The 21,800-nt window shown below is 35.4% G+C and overlaps 1 protein-coding gene across 1 annotated transcript in view; it reads right to left on the bottom strand.

Moving 5' to 3' along the window:
* Positions 1–232: 232 nt before the first annotated feature.
* Positions 233–21,800, bottom strand: part of mRpS6 (mitochondrial ribosomal protein S6) — a 31,940-nt gene continuing 10,372 nt past the window's right edge. Inside the window, exons 2-4 of the mRNA XM_081729014.1 lie at positions 18,216–18,355; positions 8,645–8,806; positions 233–1,213 (exon numbers count right to left, since the gene is read on the bottom strand). Coding sequence (XP_081585140.1) covers positions 1,114–1,213; positions 8,645–8,806; positions 18,216–18,355 — 402 coding nt within the window. The 3' untranslated portion in view covers positions 233–1,113. The remainder of the gene's footprint in view (positions 1,214–8,644; positions 8,807–18,215; positions 18,356–21,800) is intronic.

The following is a 21,800-nucleotide window of genomic DNA, read 5'->3' as shown; positions in this document are numbered from 1 at the left end:
CGCATTGTACTATACACTTCGATAAATTTACTTTCACTTGAAAAAAAAATCCACTTTTAGATGATGATGATGATGATGATCAATAATAATAATAATAATAATAATAATAATAATAATAATAATAATAATAATAACCCCACGTCTCAGTACTTACGATTTTTATGTAACCAAGAAAACTATCCTTAAATCTGACTCGGAAATAAATATTCTTTCAAATGCAAAAATCTTGTCATATATACTGTACGTATGTTCCATTTATTGCAATACTAAATTGAACTAACTTTTTGGTATTAATCCTATCATATAGTTGACAGATCAACAATTTTACTAGTTTAATTTTGGTGGTGGTTCAGTGACAAGTGACTATCTGAATGTGAATTAGCTTCGTTTTATACACTAGGCACCCACTTTTTAATACACATTGTTCTTAAATCACATGTTCATATTAAAATCTCAAAACACTTTTTTGCTTGCTTTCTCACCCACATTAAACGGAACAACATAAATTACATAACTTTTCATATAAGAGAATCAAATTATATATTTGCAAACAATAAAAGTTATATATATAGAAAACTGTATGTAGTAAATTTTTATAATACATAGTACAAAATAATGACATACAGGATCATGAAAAATTACTGTACAATTTCTTTTTAACTTAACGTATTTAACATTTGTACACCCACAATAAAGTGAAATTCTATTGTACAAAAGTAAATATATGCCAAAATGTATATGCAAAGTTTCAGTTTGCCACTTGGCAAGACAATATTTATGCCTGTTGAGAATCCCACATATTTGAATAAACTGTTAGGTTCACACTAACTTACAAATTCCTTCGGATCTTACAAAACATCTGGAAAGAATATATTTGATGACCGCTGTTATATTTTACTTTGCAATATACTTCAATATTGATCAACTGATAGCACACCAAAACCACTCTTAAAAGTCCAACACTAACAAAACATTTTATATCTCCTTTCTTGATGTTCTATTTACGTTATATTCTAACCGTAAAGCAAACAACACGTTAACCTTTCGATAAAGAACAACTAACTATTTAATAACAATTATACTCTGAGATCAACGTTATACCACTGAAATCTATTAATTAAACGGATAATATGATAGTCCTGTATTCGTTTTAAATGTTGGTTTCTGTAATCTCTTCTTCTTTGCTGTCTGTAGCATCTTCTTAATCTCAGGCCTGAAATTAAAGAAAAAATATGTAAATTCAGTTAATCTTCATATGTAAATATAGTAAATAATTAATTACATTCAACATGTTATTATTAGAACTACTGTTTGAGTTGAATTGGTGTGGGATGGATTTGAGTTTAGCGTCTCTTTCAGCAACGAGGCTATATGAGACTTAGATCTACAGCTTAACGTGGGATACGAAACACGTAAGCTCTCACCAGCAATCGAACTCAGGTTTCCCATTGAAATGATCACGCAATTACAAGGAAATCAGGCGAGATATCTCTGATTCGTAGAATGAACAATCTTTTATACTAATTAACTCTAAGAACTATGGAACCGAAGGTTCAATGTCGCATTCACAAAAGCTCTCCATTGACTTCTATCCTTAGTCAACTGGATTCAGTTTCTGCTTTGCATTCTTATTTCTGCGAGATCCAACTTAATATTGCCCTTCCATCTGCGCCAAGGTCTTCCTAATGGCCTTTTTCCGACTGATTTTCCCGTTAAAATTTTCAAACCGTTCCTATTTTCTTCCATTCTGGCTACATGTCATGCCCGCTTGAGCTTTCCAGATTTAATGATACAATGTTGGGCAAACGGTATAAATTATGCAATTCCTTGTTATGAGGTTTATGCCCTTTTCCATTCCAGTTTCTCTTGGGTTCGAATATTTGCCTCTCAGTACTTTCTAATACTTTCAGCCTGCAATCTTTCCTCAAGGTAAGTGACAATGCTTTGCAATCATGCAGCACAATTATCATTTTATATATTTTAAGTTTTTCCAGAGAATTCGCGAAGACAAAGTGATTTGAAATGAATAATAACAAGAATTTCCTGTTTTCAATCGACTGTTAATTTCTTAGTAAGTATATATCTATATATATCTGTGGCAGAAACAAAGACATTCTATGGCTTTCCTTTTAATGTACGAGGAAGGATCAGAAACTAGGGTTAGAATATCGATATTTCTGGGTTTCCGTCTGTTATAGAGAGATGAGGAGTGTGTGGTAATTTTAATACATGGAGTTGGCAACTTTGCAGTTTCAGCCACCGCCACCTACGGCGCTAGTTGTATGTAAACAGAAATGGCAACTCGTTTGGAAAACTGGTCTTGCGAAGAAATCCGCTCAATTTTTCGATTTCTGTGGGCGAAACATGTAACCATGGCTGAAATAACCAGCAGCTGGTGGAGGTTTATGAAGAGACTGTAATACCTCGTCAGCATGTCCAGAATGATGTCGAAAGTTTGCGGCTGGTACAGAAAATGTCACCGCATACAATTCAAAAGGCCATTACATTATTGAAGTTTCGCTGGGACATCATCGACCACTCTCCCTACAGCCCGGACCTCACTCCACGCGACTTTGACCTGTTCCCGCACTTGAAGGAGCATCTAGGAGGCCGTCGCATCGCTTCAGATGAGGAGGTGAAACTTGGTGACAACGTGGCTGAACACACAAGACAGTATTTTTACCAGGAGGGAATCTTCAAACTCATCCCATGATGCGACAAGTGCCTCACCCGATATGGAGACTACATATCCCGAAAAATAATCTAATGTATGTACTGTCTGTTGGCTATATGACATAATATATACCACGTGTCACTGCAAGCTTTGTTCACTCTTCGTATTTTTCAGGCTTTCACTTTATATATCACACTAGATGTCAGAAACCATGTCAAGCATAGATCCAAAACATTACGTTTCTATATATACTCCTCTAGAACGGAGAAATCTTTTTTATTAAGAATTCTCTGCAGACTCTCTCCCAACTTCAATATACAGTATATAGATGGGCACTTAAATATGGACACTTTATCTTGCCGTTGTAGTTTCTAAAGTAATGGACATGAAAGGCTGAAATTTTTTACAATGCAAACATCGGTAAGGATACATTGTTTGGCATATTCCTAGATTCCACAAAGTTAACAGTGTTGCCAATACAACACAAAGTTGTATTTTTTTAATGGTATTACGCCAGGTTGTTGTATATTTCAAATCTACATGTAAAACGAAAACATATAATATCACACTTGTCATGCAGTATTGCAAACTAAGGAACTTACAGTATAACAAACATCGAAAACAAACCAATTTTAAAGGGTTCTACAACAGTAATAACGCATGTTAGATTGACAGGGTAGTGCACATCCAAACTAATATGACATATTTCGAACAAAAAACAAAGTTTGAAGGAATTTAAAATTGTCCTTTTTTTCGAAAAAAAATCGAAAAAGTGTTTAGACAAGTATCACATCAAAAGCTACACGCTACATGGTTTCTAATAGACAAAGACCATAACACTGTTTACAGCAGTTTGATATTTCAAAGCATTCGGGAGATATGAAAAAATGTAAAATTTGATATATTGCTTAGAATTGCGTATTCGTAGGGATTTTTAAGAACATTTATCGATTTACTATGCTTCTATAACATTACAACAATACATTTTGGTGGATGTCATTGTAAAAATTAAATCCTTATGTTTAACATTTCACGTTTATGCCGGTTAAGCTAAAGGAGATGGTGATAATGAGAAATGAGTGGCATGGTGGAATGAAGAAAGTGGGAGGAAACGGGAGAATCCCGAGAAAACCCACGAGCACGGTGTTTGTCAACCACAAAGTCCACACGGCGCGAGCTGGGATCGAACCAGGGACCCCAAGCACCGGAGGTGAACGCTCTACCACTGAGCCACCGCGCGCCCTCAAGAGATGTAATACGTTATCAGAATTACATACTTTTAAGCAGCGTTGTAAACTTTAACAGTTTTTACCATATTTCCAGAACTGTTTTAAATATAAAATTGCTGTAAACGGCACTATGATCTTTACATCTATTGAAAAACCATGAATGCAATTGAATGAGATACTTATCTCAGCAGTTTTTCGAAATTGAGGCTTTTGATAAAGTCGAATTTTCTATCAATTTTAACTCTTTTCGTATTCACTCGAAACTAGTCATATTATGATCTCACTTGTCAGTATTAGACACTTAAAGTACTTTGGATGCGCATTGTCCCGCCTGTCTCATTTGCGTTATTATTGCTGTGGAGGCTACCAAAATTTGGATGTTTGTGATACTGTAGCGTCCTTAGTTTGCAACTATACATAATAAAGTAACTTTAACATTCTAAGTTTTCGTTTAACATGTAAAACTGGAAGATTTAATACTATTTCCACGTAGTGTCGTGTAGAAAAATACAACTTTACGTTGAGTTGGCAACAGCTAACTTTGCTGTATCACAATGTATCCTTGCCAATATTTGCATGGTACAATTTTTTAGCATTTTTTGTTCATTAGTTTAAAACATCAAGATAAATTGTCCACCCTGTATAGATACACCAAAATAATGTCTCAGTTCAACCTCTTAAAATTTAATTTTCCCTTTCTCCCAGACAAAATTTTTTGGAAGAAGGCGTGACCACGAAAATCCACCACCTATATAATTAACCCTTATTACCTCGTATTATTTTGCTAAATTTTTTCGTGTATTGTGTTTACGTACTTTCCTAACAACATAAAAAAATAAAAATAACGTTTTTCATTCGCTACCTTGTTCGTTTACTACTTAAGAAATTAGATATTACTAATAAATGAACAAGGCAAATGAGCAGATATTTAGCGTTGGTTTCCTGAACGTTGTTTTCCGTTGCCATATGGCATCACGGGGATAAAATGGTTGAGTTGAGGTGATTTTAGTTTAGCGTCCCGTTCAGCAGCGAGGTTATATGAGACGTGGACCTACTGATTAACGTGGAATCCGAACCACATACGCTCCCGCCGGGAATCGAACCCGGGTCTCCCACGCCAAAGGCGCGTACGCTAACCGCTTAGCCACGAAGGAGCTCGGGGATAAAATGGGTTAAAAGAGAAATAGATACTGATTAATTTGACGTCCCGTATTAATTTTCCTTTCTACTAGCGTTTGGATTATTAAAGTAATTTAATCACTTTCGATGACAACGAAAGTGCACGGAGCACTTTCGCTTTCATTGCTCCTAGATACAGAAATCACAGACTGATATGCAATTCACACTTATTTTCGTGCAATATGCTTGCTTGCCTTCGCTACCTTGATTTATCCATTCTTTAACTCTTCTTGTTTCGGAAATTTGAATTGAATATATATATAATTTCCTATTTCACTATAATGTTTTTAATTCAACAAAAAAACATAATTACTGTAAGCTCCATATATAGCAGATATACCAGAAATAAATTACAACACAAGAACTGACAGAAGTATAAAAGACAGTTTCAGTGAATGTTGTATAGTTTTCTTTATGAGCATATTTACACAGTTTAAAAGTCTTAAGTTTAGTTTGTAATATAGTGTCATTAGAAAGGTTTTTACATATATACAAGAAGCAGTCAAAAAGTTCCCGGAATGTTGTAGTTCTGGCATTTGTGATGCAATCACAATCCCTACGTTGCCTAATTCCGAATTTAACAAGTGTGAAAACGTCTTAACAGGTAGTGTACAAATAGTGTAGCTAAACGGAGGAGTGTGTAGTGATCAGTTATTTCAATTTCACAGATCGAGCAATGCGCAAACATCAAGCTCAAGTGTAAATTGGGGAAGATCTGATTCAGAGTTTGATAGCCTTGAACAGTTTAGTACCATCGAATGTTTGACTCTTTCCAAAGCTAAAAATGGGCCTTTTTCGTTTTGCTAACGTAGAAGAGATCAAAACCAATGCGACGGTTGAATTTTGGAAGATACCAGAAGAGGCCTTTCGTCGGTGTTTCCACCAATCGCAGGGGCAATAGAACAAGTATGTGTGTGTGTGTGTTCCGAAGGTGCCAACTTCGAACACCATTAAGTACATGTGTACTTAAATTGGGGCAATAAAGAGCTACAACAGAATTCTGGAAACTTTTGACGCCCACATTATTTTATATTAAACCTGAAAACACTAGAACTAACTACTGAATTAATTTACTTTTTTTATTATTATTATTATTATTATTATTATTATTATTATTATTATTATTATTATTATATCACACGCACAAGAAAGTAAACAGCTTTATAACTTACGAAGGAGAATTCAATATAATATGATCATGTTAATAAAATAATGACAAAGTGTCATCGTCATTACAGTTAAACTGTATTCTATTTTAGTTAATTCGCAAGCAGTGCGTAGTCTATATTTTGCAACAATCTCACGCGAGATTGCTTTCTGTTTATATATTATTATTATTATTATTATTATTCAAGAATTTAACTCTTTCCTTACATTAGATTTAAACAGTTCTTATTGTGTTTCATTCAGTGCTAACGATAGAACAAAGATACAAGCTTTCATAGTCATTCAGTAATCCTTTAGTTGAAAGCACTTTCTAATTTTATCATATCATTTCTGCACCATTAGTGATTTACTTCATGAGAAAAATTTCAGCATAACGATCAACCGGAGACTTTCGAAAGTAAAAAGTGCGACTTTGTTAAAATCAAGAAGTGAATTTCAAAGTCATGACTTTTCCTTTTATTATGAGCATCCTGTCTCTGGATCTAAATGTTCAAATAAAATGAAGTCTTAGAAAAAATCCATACCCAAATTGGAGACTTATTTCATTATGATGGACACAGTTTTCAGAAATTGCATTTAAATACGTAGAAAGTATTTTAAGAGCTATAAAATATCTTTAGACACAGGTCTCTTACAAGCACGAGACACACACTAAATTTCCTGTATTGATTTTGGCGGCGATCTAATGTAAAATTTCAAACTTTTTTTTAAATAGTGGGTATCCAAGCAACAAAGTGAAATTTTCGGTCTTTTAAGTTGAAATTTTCAGAGTATAAGCGCGAGACATTCTAAATTTGCTGTATATATTTTGGCGGCGATCAAATGTAAAATTTCAAAATGGCATCCATTTTTTTTTTTCAAAACAGCAGTACATAGAAAATTGTTGTAAATTGTGACAATGACAATCTTGAATTATGAATTACATTTTAACACTTTTACCCAAAAGACATTGAAACATTAAAAAATAATAATAATAAATAATAAACCAGAAAAAAACGAAAACTCATATGGGCCCATATGGGTTGGGATTTTTCAGAAAAACGTGTTTCTTTAAACCCTGCTAGCTAGTTTCCCGCTCGGCTAGTGGATAGTGCGAATGTCTTTTGTGCTTCGGGTTTGATAGCCAGTGGAACTTGAACGCACTAAGGTTCATGTCTCATATAGCCTCAGTGCCGAAAATGGACACCGAACTCCACTCAATTAAACAACGAACAGGTCTCTAGCTCCTATGCTTTCTGAAATATTAATATTTCCAAAACTAGCCAAGAAAAAAAAAATAGCATAATCATGTTGGAATAGTGGCAGTCTCTTGTGAAATACGAGCAATTTCTCTTTTCTTAACTATAGGTTTTGATAATCTAAAATACGCAGAAACCCACACACTATCATATTTCTTTCCAGTTGTGTTGATGGATTGGTATGGAATGATCTTATGATAGCTGGTCTCGTTTGCACCAGGTTAAAGAAAGAAAAAAAAAAAAAAAGGAAAAAAAAAGTTTTGAAAATTCAACCCCAAAGGGAAAGGAATTCAGTATATCTATTTTGAAACTATGATCTTAAAGGAACAAAAATATTCCTTTCGTTTCTTATTATTGTTTGCAATATGCGAATGTATAATTTATTTGCTCCAATTTTGGGAATTCTAAAAGAAAGGAAATGGGACAGGAGTTTATTACATGCGTCTTTTGAACTGAACAAGGTACTTTAGTGCGAAATCCTGGGGGTATTTTCCCACTTAATATTTTTAGAAAAAAATTAACCACTAATAACTTCCTGGGGTGTATGTGAATAAAATGACATAATTGCCAAAAATCTGCAAATTAATTACAGTAATTCATGTAATTAATGGGAGAAACAGTGGCTATTAGTATTCCTCATTCTACATAGTTTAGTAACTATGGATATTGAAATATGTGAATTCTATGTCGAAACAACATTCCAGCATGAAGTTTTCTTAAACATTCCTGTCTCCGCTCCTCTCCTTTCTTCAACTGTTACGATTTCGCACGCTAGAATATTAATCTGTCGTTCATGTAAACGACTTATTATTATTATTATTATTATTTAACATCCCATGATTGTGTCCAGGGAATAAGGGAGACGGTAAAGATCATGTGAAGGTGAATGAAATGGCTAAAGGAAGAAAATGGGAGGAAACGGGTAAACCTAAAGAAATAATGTACACGGTGTTCGTCCACTACAAAGCCCACTTTGGCGCAAGCCGGGATCGAACCACAAATGAGCACTCCACCACTGAGCCACGCGACCCCATTTTCACGAACTGAATATGGATGACGCACAAGGACAGGTTGTAAAATACTGTACTTCGACATATGTATTATTTAACAAAATTATTTTCCATTTACTTTTGTGTGCTATTAATACATCTACTTACCGATACGCTGGAGGTAAGATTTCCTCCGCCAGAGTACATTCAAACTCAGGGGGTGGAGTCATCTTAACAACGTAAGGTCTGATAATGTCTACATCTCTTCTATATTGCTCAGTTAGATCCTCGATCGCAGATGGTGGGGTGTCAAACTTCATCAGAAAATAACTGAAATTCAAACAAAAATTATAATGAAAGTAATTAACTATATTACTGGGTTGTTGCAAAATTAATACAGGATTTTGAACTACTACAAGTCTAACTACAACTGTAACTGCAAGCTCTAACTGCTACAACTTGCAATCAAAATAAATATACACAAATGGTCAAAATAGTGCAAATACCTGTAGTTAACAACACTTAAGATGTGAGATAGTAACACAGGATATGTGTACAGCACCTGACCGTTGTTAGTGAGGTCTTAGATAAATATCTGTGGTACATCAGGAGGAACAGAACGACGAAGTGTGCTGAAATGGTCAGACGGTAGTGATCCGAAATAGAAATTTCTTTGAATTTTAAAGGGGCTAAATTTTGGGTACGCGGTTAGTTGGCGCAAGTGTCTTAGAAGTCTAGTTTGAAATGGATTGGATTTGAGTATAGCGTTCCGTGAAGCAGCGAGGCTATATGAGACATGAGCCTACAGCTTAAGGTCGTATCCGAACCATATTAGCTTCCGGCGGGAATCGAACCCGGATCTCCCACGCCAAAGACGCGTACGTATTTCACATAGCCAGGAGGGAGCTCGTGCTTCACTAGTGTTTAAATATTCTCCATAAGGGTGAACTCAACAAAACGTTTCCCCATCAATTAGTTACGATTATCATTGAAATTTCTATTACTATTATTATTATTTGATCATAATCACTATCCCGAATAAAAAAATAATGACCCGATGTTAAGTCAGTGGACAAGAGCTCTGACAAAGCATGGTAGATAACACGAATTTAGTCTTGCAATGTGTATAATTTTTTGCAGCCTCATTTGTGAATATTAATGTCAAGTAACCCTGATCGAAACTTTCCTCTAGACTAATGCTGAACATAGAAGTTGCAGTTTCTGCTGCACTCTATCAATTTACAGACAATGCTTGTAGATAATGATACATTCGCGTGGGCTAATGAGTCTGTAATGGACCTCTGAGACCATGGATCAACCTCACTTTCACCATCAACACTTTTGAATGCACGGTAGATATTAAAGAGGTTACGCAGAACATGATTGATTGTCATATACGATTCATTGCCGCATGTCATATGTTCGACAAATGTATAGTATTATTTATTACTTTTATTTATTTATTTTGAGCATAAGCAGTGTAAAGCAGAATTTAAGACGTCCATTTCTGGTCTTAGTTCTTGGTTCATTCCTGCAGCGTCTATTCACTTTTTTTTTCTTTCTTTCTTCTTAAATGCTATGCGACGGTCGAATGACCAATGTTGAGTTTTTCCACAACCACTCGTGTCGTCTTCCACAAAGCTGCTTAAGTGACTACTTTCAATTTACTCTTATCAATAGGAGAACGACAAAATTGCTGTTCCAAAATTGCTGGACATTTTGCGACAGTTATTTTGCAACAAGATAGTGCTCCCTTTCATTAGGATGAGGAAGTCTGTGCTTATCTTGAAACGATATTTCCCGGAAAATGGATTGGTCGTGATAGAGTGACAACTTATCTTCACCGCTCCCTTGATTTTTATCTCTGAGATTATGTAAAGATTACGCGATGCCAGTAGATGATCTCAACACTGAAATAGACGATGTTCATGGCTCCACAACGATGTTAACCAATACATGGGGTGCAACTGAATATTGACTACATGTACTAACAAGGTGCTCATTTGGAGATTTATTAATATCCCAAAAGAAACTTGATTAGTTTGCGAACATTTTGCCACTATTTTTAAATTCTCATCATTGACCTAACAAAAATTATTAATTTTTATAATGAGGTAAAGAAAATGAAATGAAATCTTTAAGTTTTACGTCCCACGGTTATGCCGGTTAGGCTAAAGGAAACGGTGATGATGAGAGATGAGTGAAATGGTGGAATGAAGAAAGTGGGAGGAAACGGGAGAACCCCGAGAAAACCCACGAGCACGGTGTTTGTCCACCAAAAAGTTCACTTGGCGGGGGCAATGAGGTAAAGACTTCTCGAACAAGCTATATACAGTATGTATACAGTATTTGTGTGTGGGCGCGCGTGTGTGTGTATGTATATAGTAGGAACAAAGAAATTCTGAGACAGGAACAGAAAATGAATCAATTACCAGAAAATAATTACATATTTAAAAAAGCATATACTACGAACACTTTCGCTAAACGTTTCATCACATACGGGGAGGTGAAGGCGGAAAAGAAGAAAGAAAAAAAACTTCAAAGTTTAAGGTGGAATGTAGTGTCTCAAGTGAGTGTTATTACATGGTAGGACCTGTAGGTTGTAAATAAATTGAATGTAGTGAAAGAAGATAGAACTACTGGGATGAGGAATGCAGAAGAGCGAAGGAATAAAATATCAAGAGGAAGCATTTATGTAGTAGAATGGTAGAATGTAGTAGTAAAATGACAGAAAACAATGACAATGAAAATGCTAAGAAAAAGCAATAAATAAGTAACAATTCTTAAAAATAATATATATGAAATATTATAATAAATAAAAAATGGACATAACGCAGATTCAAATGTGTGGGAGAAATAGTGTAAATAAACTCTGATAAAGACAGTAAACAGGATCACACGGAAATTTTAATATTCTCCGGTAGATATCAATCACTGGAGATGTTTGTTGCTACCTAACGGTGCGATGTGTAACTTCTAGCATTCTAGAATTATACACCTGTTTCAATAGCAGAACATGGGATACGCAAAGCCATTGTTAACGTCCTCGTTACACGTGAAGATATTAACGGGTAGATTCCATTACCGAACTCGGCCGACATAATCGTTATAGCTATCTATTGCAAAACGCCGATTTCAAAAATTCTCTTTCTTTCAAGAGTTATCGTGTGGAGTAACAGATAACTGTAAGTCACCGTTACCCATTAAGGTGTTAATAGATTATCCTTAACGAACTCAGTCGAGATAATTATTCTCGCTATCTATTGCAAAAATAAATAAATAAATAAATAAATAAATAAAATAAAAATAAAAAAATTAAAAAATTAGTTTTGTTCAAGTGTTACAGTGTGAAGTAACGTAAATACGTACCAACATTATTAAACAATCTTATATAGCTTACTTGTGTGATTCTAATAATGTAAATAACAGTGTATTTTAAACGGTTAATACAAGGAGGACGGTTTGAGAACATGATGGAAATATGTCTCTCTATCTCTTTCTCAGGGAAAAGTACGCGTCTAGAAGGATTTTGAGAATACTTACGCGGACGGCATGGTCAAATGTACTCCTGCCGAAAGAAATGCCAAATATTCAGATACAAAACCTCTACTACATTCAATATCAGTCTGATCTCCCTATCCGTCTCTATGCATCGTCCACTCATTTGGGAAGTTGAACTTCCGGTCTGAACAAGAAATGCAGGAAGGGTATAGCATTGGATCTACTTACAGTCACAAGAATACATAACTTCAACAAATGCTTTCGTCGCCTTGTCAATTTAATAAAAAAACATCGAAAGTTTAAAAAAAAACTTCCGATGAAGTAAGAGTATTGATATGCGCTTCTTTTCCCAGTTCCTACCAAGCTACATGATATCCTTATTTATTTATTTATTTATTTATTTATTGAGGGAGGAGATTCCATTTTCTTCTTTTCGTTTATTTTCGTCTTAAATAAAGCAACCTCTTTTCGAAAAATAAGGAAAATTTTCAATATGTCTTATGATTTCCATATTGAATCTTTAGTTTTGAATTTTAAAGAATGCTTTTACAACATAGTGTACTTGGTTCAAACAGCGGCTGGATATCTTGATTTGTTTCAAACCACATTACCTGCTTTGCCCAGCTAAATTATTAAACTCAAGTTATCGCTTGTGTTGTACTTATGTAACTGTTTTATCAGTACCCGAAAAATCATACATTTTGTTAATAGTTTTGGGGGGAGAGAAGGAAGTTTTTAAATTCAAACTTATAGGCAAGAAAACAACTGTACCTAAAAAAAACCCGCAAGGAAGACACGACTTTTCCTTTTGGCATAAAAGAACGCTCAAGATCACGTTCTAAGCTCAACATCTTTCTACGATCTTCATATATTCTGTTTGAAGAAATAATACGGGTTATGTTCGGAAATTGAAGAAATGAATTAGCAAGCTGGGAATGTTGTAAACAAGAATGATAGTAGTTTTTTTCTCTTTTCTTATTATTATGTCGTGTTTATGTATTTGAAATAGCAACTTTGAGAATAGCGTTAAAAAAAAAAGTTGCTCTACCTCAATGTTATCTCTAGAAAAGCGTCATTCAACCTACGCTCATACAAATTTTTGAGACAGAGGCTGTACTTTAATAATAATAATAATAATAATAATAATAATAATAATAATAATAATAATAATAATAATAATAATAATAATAATAATAATAATAATAATAATAATAATATTATTATTATTATTATTATTATTATTATTATTATTATTATTATTATTATTATTATTATTATTATTATTATTATTATTAAGTATCCTTCTTTTTGGCAGGTCCTGGGAGTAGTGAAGTTTTTTTCTTGATTTTCAGTTTGGACCTGGAAATGTTTCTCGATTTTCAGCTTCTTCTTTCAACTCCCAATATTTTCTTCTATTTTTCAAATCATCGATCACTTGTGTTCTTCCTATTCCTCGCTTTCCTTCCATCTTTCCTTCTATAGCGGTATGCAGAAGACAATTTCTTCGCAAGATGTGTCCAATCCAATTGGATTTTCTACGAAGGATGGTGGCTAGAAGCGTCCTCTTCTCTCCTATCCGTTTTATACAACGTCTTCGTTTGTTACTCTTTCTGTCTATTTCATCTTCTCCATCTTCCTCCAATACCACATTTCGATGCTCTCTAAATATTTCTTCTCTAATTTCTGTAATGTCCAAGTCTCTGAACCATACAGTCCAATACTCCAAATATAGCATTTGACCAATTTCTTCGTTAGTCCAATATTAAGGCTGCTAGTTACAGGGCCGGATCTAGAATCCTGCGAACTACGCGTTCGCAGAAGGCATCAGTTGAAGAAGGTGCCAAACAGGAAAAGGAATTGTGTGTTTTAAATGTGAAAATTAGGAAAAACGTTATTACGAAAACATTTCCAAATGACTTCAAATAAATATTATGCAGACTGAGATTCAGATAAAATACATCAAAAGGACAATAAAGTCGAATCTTTGCGTGGTTGGCTGTAAAACACACCTTTACACCTTTATAACTGAAATGGACTCGTACATCAATTGGCGCCAATGTCACACTCACAAGTGATGCTAGTTTGAGGGAAATTTCCCGCGGAGCAGAAAGATTCTTTTAAAGAGAGATTTTACGAATATGAGATAAAATGTAGGGAATTTTAGCTTTTCGTAGATGTTATATTAAGCATTACGGCAGTACGACTAAAAATAGCGGCATTCTTCCCACAATCTCACCATATGCGTTAAATACAAGTATAAACGCAAGTTGTCACGTTAGAAGAATTTGTAGCTGTTATTTAAAAAAAAAAAAACTTGAAATCCGATCTTTCTATGTACTGTTTACATATTACAACTATATAGACAGTATAAATACAGCAACAGAAATTGCGCCACAAAAGAGGACAATACGGCAGATAAGGAAAATATTGCAGTTATTCCATACATAGGAAAAACCTCCAATCAACTAGCAAGACTACTGAAGAAATTCAACATCTAGACGGCACACTGCCCCTCACCGAAGATCAAGAGTTTACTACTAACCGCAAAGACCCATTGGGATTAAAGACATCGGGCATCTATAGGATCACATGTGAATGTAACGCCACTTACATAGGCGAAACGGGAAGGAATATTACAGACAGAATGAAAGAACACCAGCGACACACCAGACTGAAACAACCGGAAAAATCTGCAATAGCAGAACACTGCATACAATACAATCATACGGCTATTTGGGACTAAATTGAAGTTCTAAAGAAAAGCAAACAGTTTGGGATCGGAAAATACACGAAGCTCTATTCATTCGTACACACGAGCCCTCCATCAACAAAGACGAAGGTTATCATCTACCTGACATCTGGCTTCAGCTTCACAGTACGAAAAGAACCAACAGCCAATCAGAGAACAGTTTCCATCAGCAACATAAGAGCAAGCTATTGGCCAATAACAACCAATAGAAACACTGCAATTCCTTAAGATGTTACCGCTGCATGGTAATGAAAGCTCAGCACAGCAACCTTCACTCTGGCAGCCATCCCGAGAACATCGGATTAATAAACCGTATTCTTTACATATGTTAAAAGTTTGTAGGAGGAAATTAAACGGCGACTTTTTTTTTATATATACGATAGCGCCAGATGACACACCGCTGTACAGGAATTTTAGCAAAATACAACATTACAGGTCCTCCACACATCTTTGATACTCCCTTGAAATATCACCATGTGAAACGTTCCTATTTTCACTGTTAAAAAGGGCATTAAAAGGATTTATGGGTTGTAGTTATCTATGAGGCAGCGACAAATGAACTACGAAGTATCCCACAAAAGGCTTCTTCTACTTGGTGCCAGAATCTACACAGGGGTTAGCAGATCTGTGTTAATTCCAGAGGGAACTACTTTGAAGATACTCAGGGCAAATAATTTGTAACCACAATATTTTCTTAGTTATTTAACCAGTTTCGAAAGTTTCCAGATAAAGGATGACTTTAGTTGTTAATATATATGAATTACTGAAGTTTTAGTTTATACTTATGATGTAACTTACGATAATTTCCAGAAACACAATATAACCAATACATTTCCAACACAGTTATTACTGACATTCTTTTAAAAGTGTTACTGTAATAGTTCTACAAATCTTTCGTTGGTACTGAATAGCCCATCGCGCTTCACGATTTGCCTATTCCTTTTCTATTGAATAACAAATTTTCTTTTGTAATTGAATACTTTTAATTTTATTTTCTCAAATTATAGTAATTATTAAACTTTTTATTTAAACTGAAATTAAACAAATACAAAAATCACAAGGAGACATATATGTTTTTTTAAAAAAAAAAACATGCACCCTTGTATCTCTATTTGACTGACTCATATATAATTCTGAAGACTATTCATACAGACATTGAAGATTTTCCGTATTTGACGGAGATGGACATTTTGATTTTTCTAACTTTTCTCAGGTTTTGGACATTCATTTCTCTGGCAGAAGAAGGAAAAATAAACAAATAAATAAAAAATAGAAAAATAGAATTTCCTTAAAATTACATAACGAATAAACTCGATTCTGATACGCTTAGAAAATTGTTTTATACAAAAATATGTAATTTGTACACTGATTATCAGTTGAATTAGAGACAGCAGGACAGTTACAGAAACCGCCCTACAGAGGCTCCACTGGTGCATCTGAATGACACATCGCGCGTATACTGCTGCCGTGTCTTCCTCTCCCGGTATCCGTGTCAGTGCAGTGTGTAAATAGCCAAGACGAAGGATCTGAGAGCATTTGCCTGTGGTCAAATCGTAGGGGTCTGACGACTGGGTGGTTCGATTTCGGGAGTGGCTCCGGCACTCGCAGTTTTAAAGGCAATTTTGTCAAGGGTTTATCGTGAGTACCTGGCTTCCGGTAAAACTGCACCCGCATGGGCAAACTGCCACGGTTAGGGGCGCGTCGACGACAAAAGTAGGCGCCGACTGGCCCGCATCGTGACAGCCGATAGACAGGCCAGAGTGCGTCAAATCGCCGAGAGGTTCAATGCAGGACAAACACGCCATGTTAGCAACCACACAATCTACAACTACCTAATCGCCATGGCGTACAGAAGCTATCGGCCCACGCGAGTACCCCTTCCAACCACACAACACAGGAAACAATATCTAGCATGGGCAAAGGAACACCGCCACTGGACCGTGGAAATGTGGGAAAAGGTTGTTTGGACAGATGAGTCACGTTTCACATTGGAAGATACCAACGAACGGGTACGGGTGCGTCGCTAAGCGCCTGAGTCAATTGATCCATCGTGCCAGCAGGGAAGTATGCGGGCCGGTGGTAGTTGTATTCTCATCTGCGACATGTTTACGTGGACTGAAATGGGTCCTCTAACACGTATAACACGTTCCCTCACAGGTGAACGCTAACGTGATCTGGATGATTATATCCTGTCATTCGCTCGGCTACAACATCCGGATGATGAACTCACCTTTTAGCAAGACAATGCGCCACCCACCGCTCTAGGATGGCAGGAAACTGGTTTGATGAGCACTCCTCTGATTTGGGAACACTTCCCTGGCCATCACGTTCACCAGACCTCAATTCCATCGAACACATCTGGGACGCCATGGAACGACACCTTCGGGCTGTGGACCCTCTTCCGACCAACCTGTGGGCTCTGTGGCAGACTCTGCAGCAGATATGGATTGAGATACCACAACACTTCAGGCGCTTCGTAGAATCCATGCCGCGGCGGGTAGCCGCAGTTATCAGAGCGAAAGGTGAGGCTACACAGTAATAGGAAGTGTCTCTACTTCAATTGGTGATCAGTGTATATCTACACTATAGCAGGGTGTCTACTGGTATACCAGAAAGTAAATTCATGACTTTTTCATGACTTTTCATGACCTTTTTGTTAAATTTTCATGACCATGGCGATAAAAATTTACCATTAGTAATAATAAATCCCTACCATCAGTGGTGCATCGGAACTATGCGGGTTCCTAGTCTTAAATATCACTTATTGCGAATCTTAAAGAAAGAATCTAAAATTCTGCCGCCTTGTGCTCGAGCACAGAATAGCACTTACCTAAATACGGGCCTGCTCTTACCAGTGAATCACTCTATACTGTATTTGAAGTTTTAATTGAGTATAATTATCCATCTAGCAGAAATTTGTCTGAAATTAAGCACTCAGAGAACTGCCCAAAAACAAAACAAATTATAAAAGAAATTTGTTTTAAAAAAAAAATAGATCATCAAATTTAAAATCTGCAAACTCAAACGAATAATATTATTTGCATAAGTCTAAAGGCCCAAAAATACACAATTTACATTTCTTAGAAGTAAAGAAATAGCAGATCAGAAAGTTGGACAGTAAAAAGTTGTTACTATATTACAGAGACTAGAAGATGAAATGGGGAGCAGCTAAGAAGACAGTAAAGTACCAGTTAGCCAGCACTAACTGGTGGGGAAAATTCTCACAATTACTAACCTGATACAACTCTTTCAGTACATGCAGCATGAGGTATAAAAGTATGAAGTATAAAAATATACTCTGTGATTTCAGATTTTCATGACCAGTTGGGTAAATAAAGGACTTTTTCATGGCTTTCATGACCACTAAGCAAAATATATGACTTTTTCATGACTTTCATGACCAGTAGACACCCTGTATAGAAAAGTTTCACACGAGTCCAAAACTTGATTTCTACTCACATATGAACGACTAATTACAGTTTTACTTACCTTCCTTTGCTGTGTACTTTTCCATGAGAACTCATTCTATGCGGAAGTTCTCGCGTGCCCAAGTTTTCAATTTTTCTAATAACTCCGCCTCTGTCAAATATGGCTTCCGCAGTTCTTTTTAAAGTAGCAACAAGTTCAGGCTAAAATGTGGAGGAAAATTACATCCAATTAAATTTCATACTAAAGCATTGAGAATGCAACGTCGTAAAATCAAGTTTCTAAACATTTGTATCTGTATTTATACCGTTAATGGCCCTCCTGAAGTGAATATGCAACTCCCGAATCCAAATAGTTTCTAATTACGGGGGGCCGGATGTTTTCCTAAAAATTCACTCTTCATAACTATAGCCTAATTCATTTATTCCGAAATTGATCATTCGCCTGATTTCCGACAAAAAGCGTGATAACAGCTATGAAAATTTAAAACCATCAATTTTTAGGATGACTTTAAAAGGGTACAATAGAGTAGGGTAGGGTAGAGCAGAGTAAGGTAAGGTTATGTAAGAGTAGGGTAGAGTCGGGTTAACTTAGGGTTAGGGAAGTTCGGACCCGTTTTGTTAATATTAATAGAGTATAATTTCTCGTCTCTGTGTAAGGATACCAACTGGAGCTTCTCTGTACACTTGCAGGCATATTCAGAATACAAATGTTCGTTACTTTCCTACAATACAACCGGGTGTATATTAAAATTCCAAAATGAAATTTCGTGACCTTTCCTTTCCCAAACCATAAAATTTAGTAACATTTTCAAGAGCAAATTTCGGTGCGAATTGAGCCGAATTTTCATGCTTGCGATAGAAGCGTGCTTTCATTGCGATTTGCTAGCGTCTAAAGCCGACCATAGGCATTTTTGGTGGTGAATTTTGATGTTTTATAAAACAAAAATTTTTAGTCTATACTTTTTTTAAAATAACATTATTATTGAATTTTAATATTTTTTTCATATAAATTACAATTTAAAAAGAATATTTTTTTTATCTATAAATTGGAACATATTTGACATTTTTTTTACAGACTGATAAACAGCAAATTCTGAACAATTAGTTATAAAAGGAAAACTTCTTCTAATAATTTTTCACGAGGTAATGTATCTAAAATGGAAGCCACATTTCCTCGCTGAACTGCTATGCTGATACCTTGTATCAGAAAAGTAATAAAATGAAATGAAATCTTTGAGTTTTACGTCCCACGCTTATGCCGGTTAGGCTAAAGGAGACGGTGATGATGAGTAATGAATGAAATGGTGGAATAAAGGAAGTGGGAGGAAACGGGAGTACCCCGAGAAAACCCACGCACACGGTGTTTGTCCACCACAAAGTTCACTTGGCGGAGGCTGGGATCGAACCCGGGATCCCAAGCACCAGAGGTGAACGCTCTACCACTGAGCCACCGCGGCCCCTATCAGAAAAGTAGTAGCCCGCTTGTCACCAGTAAGGTGTGCAATACGTTGGCCTACTTCTTTGATGAAACCGAGCCCTTCGAGGCCCCAAATGCCGATCGATTCAATGGCTACGGGCACGAACATGTATGTATTGAGCAGATCTTTATATTTTCTTCTTTTCTCGCATTCTCTGCGGGCTGCAATAGAAGAAGAAAGAGTGAGATTAGATGACGCGAAAGTGTCAGAGCTGGTAAAATCCCAGAGAAGAATCCTTCCCCTCTTCCATGGTACTACTATGAACAAAATAAATGACGCGTCTCTTTATTTTGAAGTTTTTTGAAAATATCTCCGTTTTCTTTATATCTTCGAAATTTCGGAAGGTTTCCTCAGCAGGAAGCGTTAATAACAAACCCGTTTTTAATATTTGTGTTAGATATTAGCTTAAAATAAATAAATTAGAAGTAAAAAACGTTAAATCGACCGAAATTACGAGAATTACCAACTCTGCTAAACTGCGATATTTTCAAGAACGCGAGGGAATTCTGCAGTTCAACACGAAGCAACGACATCTATGTCATTGAGAGAAATGTGGATTAAATCTACAAACGAAAATTTTAAGGCAATATTTCTAATATGTCTTATTACATGCATTATCTGCGAACTCCAAATATATGAATCTATACTAAGTATCAACGTATAGATAGAGCAAAAAGTGGAAATTACCTATGGAAAAGGACGAATTGGCAGCACGATCGGAATGAAAAATCGTCTTTACCGTAGAACAGGTTTAGTTGATGTAAGAAAACAAATAGCTCAGTTAGTTAAAGCAACAAGTCTGTATGCTGGAGTTAGTTGGTTCGAATCCCATAGAAGGACAATTGTCATTTTTATTTGTATGGTTATTTTATTTATTTTTTTATGTGGGAAAGAATCAAATTGTAACATATGTGTAAAACTCATGACGATACCAAAAAAAAGAAAATGGAGTTAGTTGGTTCGAATCCCATAGAAGGACAATTGTCATTTTTATTAGTATGGTTATTTTATTTATTTTTTTATGTGGGAAAGAATCAAATTGTAACATATGTGTAAAACTCATGACGATACCAAAAAAAAAAAAAAAAGAAAAATAGTGTCGTTGTCGGACTTGCATTAGTGTCCCTAATGTTTGTTTGCAAACAGTTACGTAATTATTTCCCCTGTGCTCACTGCTCACTAAATGTTCACTGGTGCATAACGAATATTTCCAGTAAATGTTAATTCTAATTTGGAGAATTTTATAAATTTTCACAATGTTTAACACTAGATAGTCTTCTATCTACTTGTTTGGACATTTTGATAACAGATTTCCCTATAAAATCTTTAATTTTATATATATATTTAATTACGGAAAAGTTTTACAATGTATTTTTTTAAAATTGAAATTGTTTTGAATTTACCACATGAGGTAAGTAGCCCGAAGGAGGAGAACTCAAGTAACTTATATTCTACGTAAAAGCAACCAATTATAGATTGATGATGTTTCTTATCTTCAGCACATAATCTTTACGTTAGAGAGTCAGACAGAAAAATCCTGTTTTTTCCTCCCCTATGACCACTCATCTTAAAGCTCTACATGTAATGATTCGTGTCACATAATTTCGGCTCTCCAAAGACATTCATATTTAATAATAATAATAATAATAATAATAATTATTATTATTATTATTATTCTGAATATGCCACTCTTACATAATGTGGTAATCTTAGACATCTTAGTTTAAAGTACTTTCTTTAGTAATAATTTGAGCAACCACGTAACAAAATTTAAAATGTAGGACGGGCACGATGTTTTATTTTGCCACTCTATTTTCAGCTCCCTCCCAAAAGAAAGTATTTAATTTCTGACAAGCAGGGCAGACAAAATGAATAAGAAATATATTTAGAGCATCCTTTCCTCCGTGAGTGGAATATCACGTAGCATTTTTTATTCTACCGAAGATGACTCTAGGCAGTTATGGTTAGGTAACAAAAGAAATACGTAATATATTTATAGCGCCCCTTGCCTGTAATATTGCCGCTTCTTCATTTGTTCGAGGGCGCCATACACAACCAAGGGTGACAAAAAGAATAGGAAAAGTGTCTAAAGATTACAAAACACTTTATATTTTGTCAGAAGCATGGCAGTGTTTACACAGCATTGCTTTCGTTAACAAGTGTTTCAC

The sequence above is a fragment of the Thermobia domestica genome, chromosome 1 (assembly GCF_964235325.1).
Source record: "Thermobia domestica chromosome 1, izTheDome1.hap1.1, whole genome shotgun sequence".
Taxonomy (NCBI): Eukaryota; Metazoa; Arthropoda; class Insecta; order Zygentoma; family Lepismatidae; genus Thermobia; species Thermobia domestica.
The sequence above is the reverse complement of the archived record's forward strand: the minus strand, read 5'-3'. Positions and strand labels throughout refer to the sequence as shown.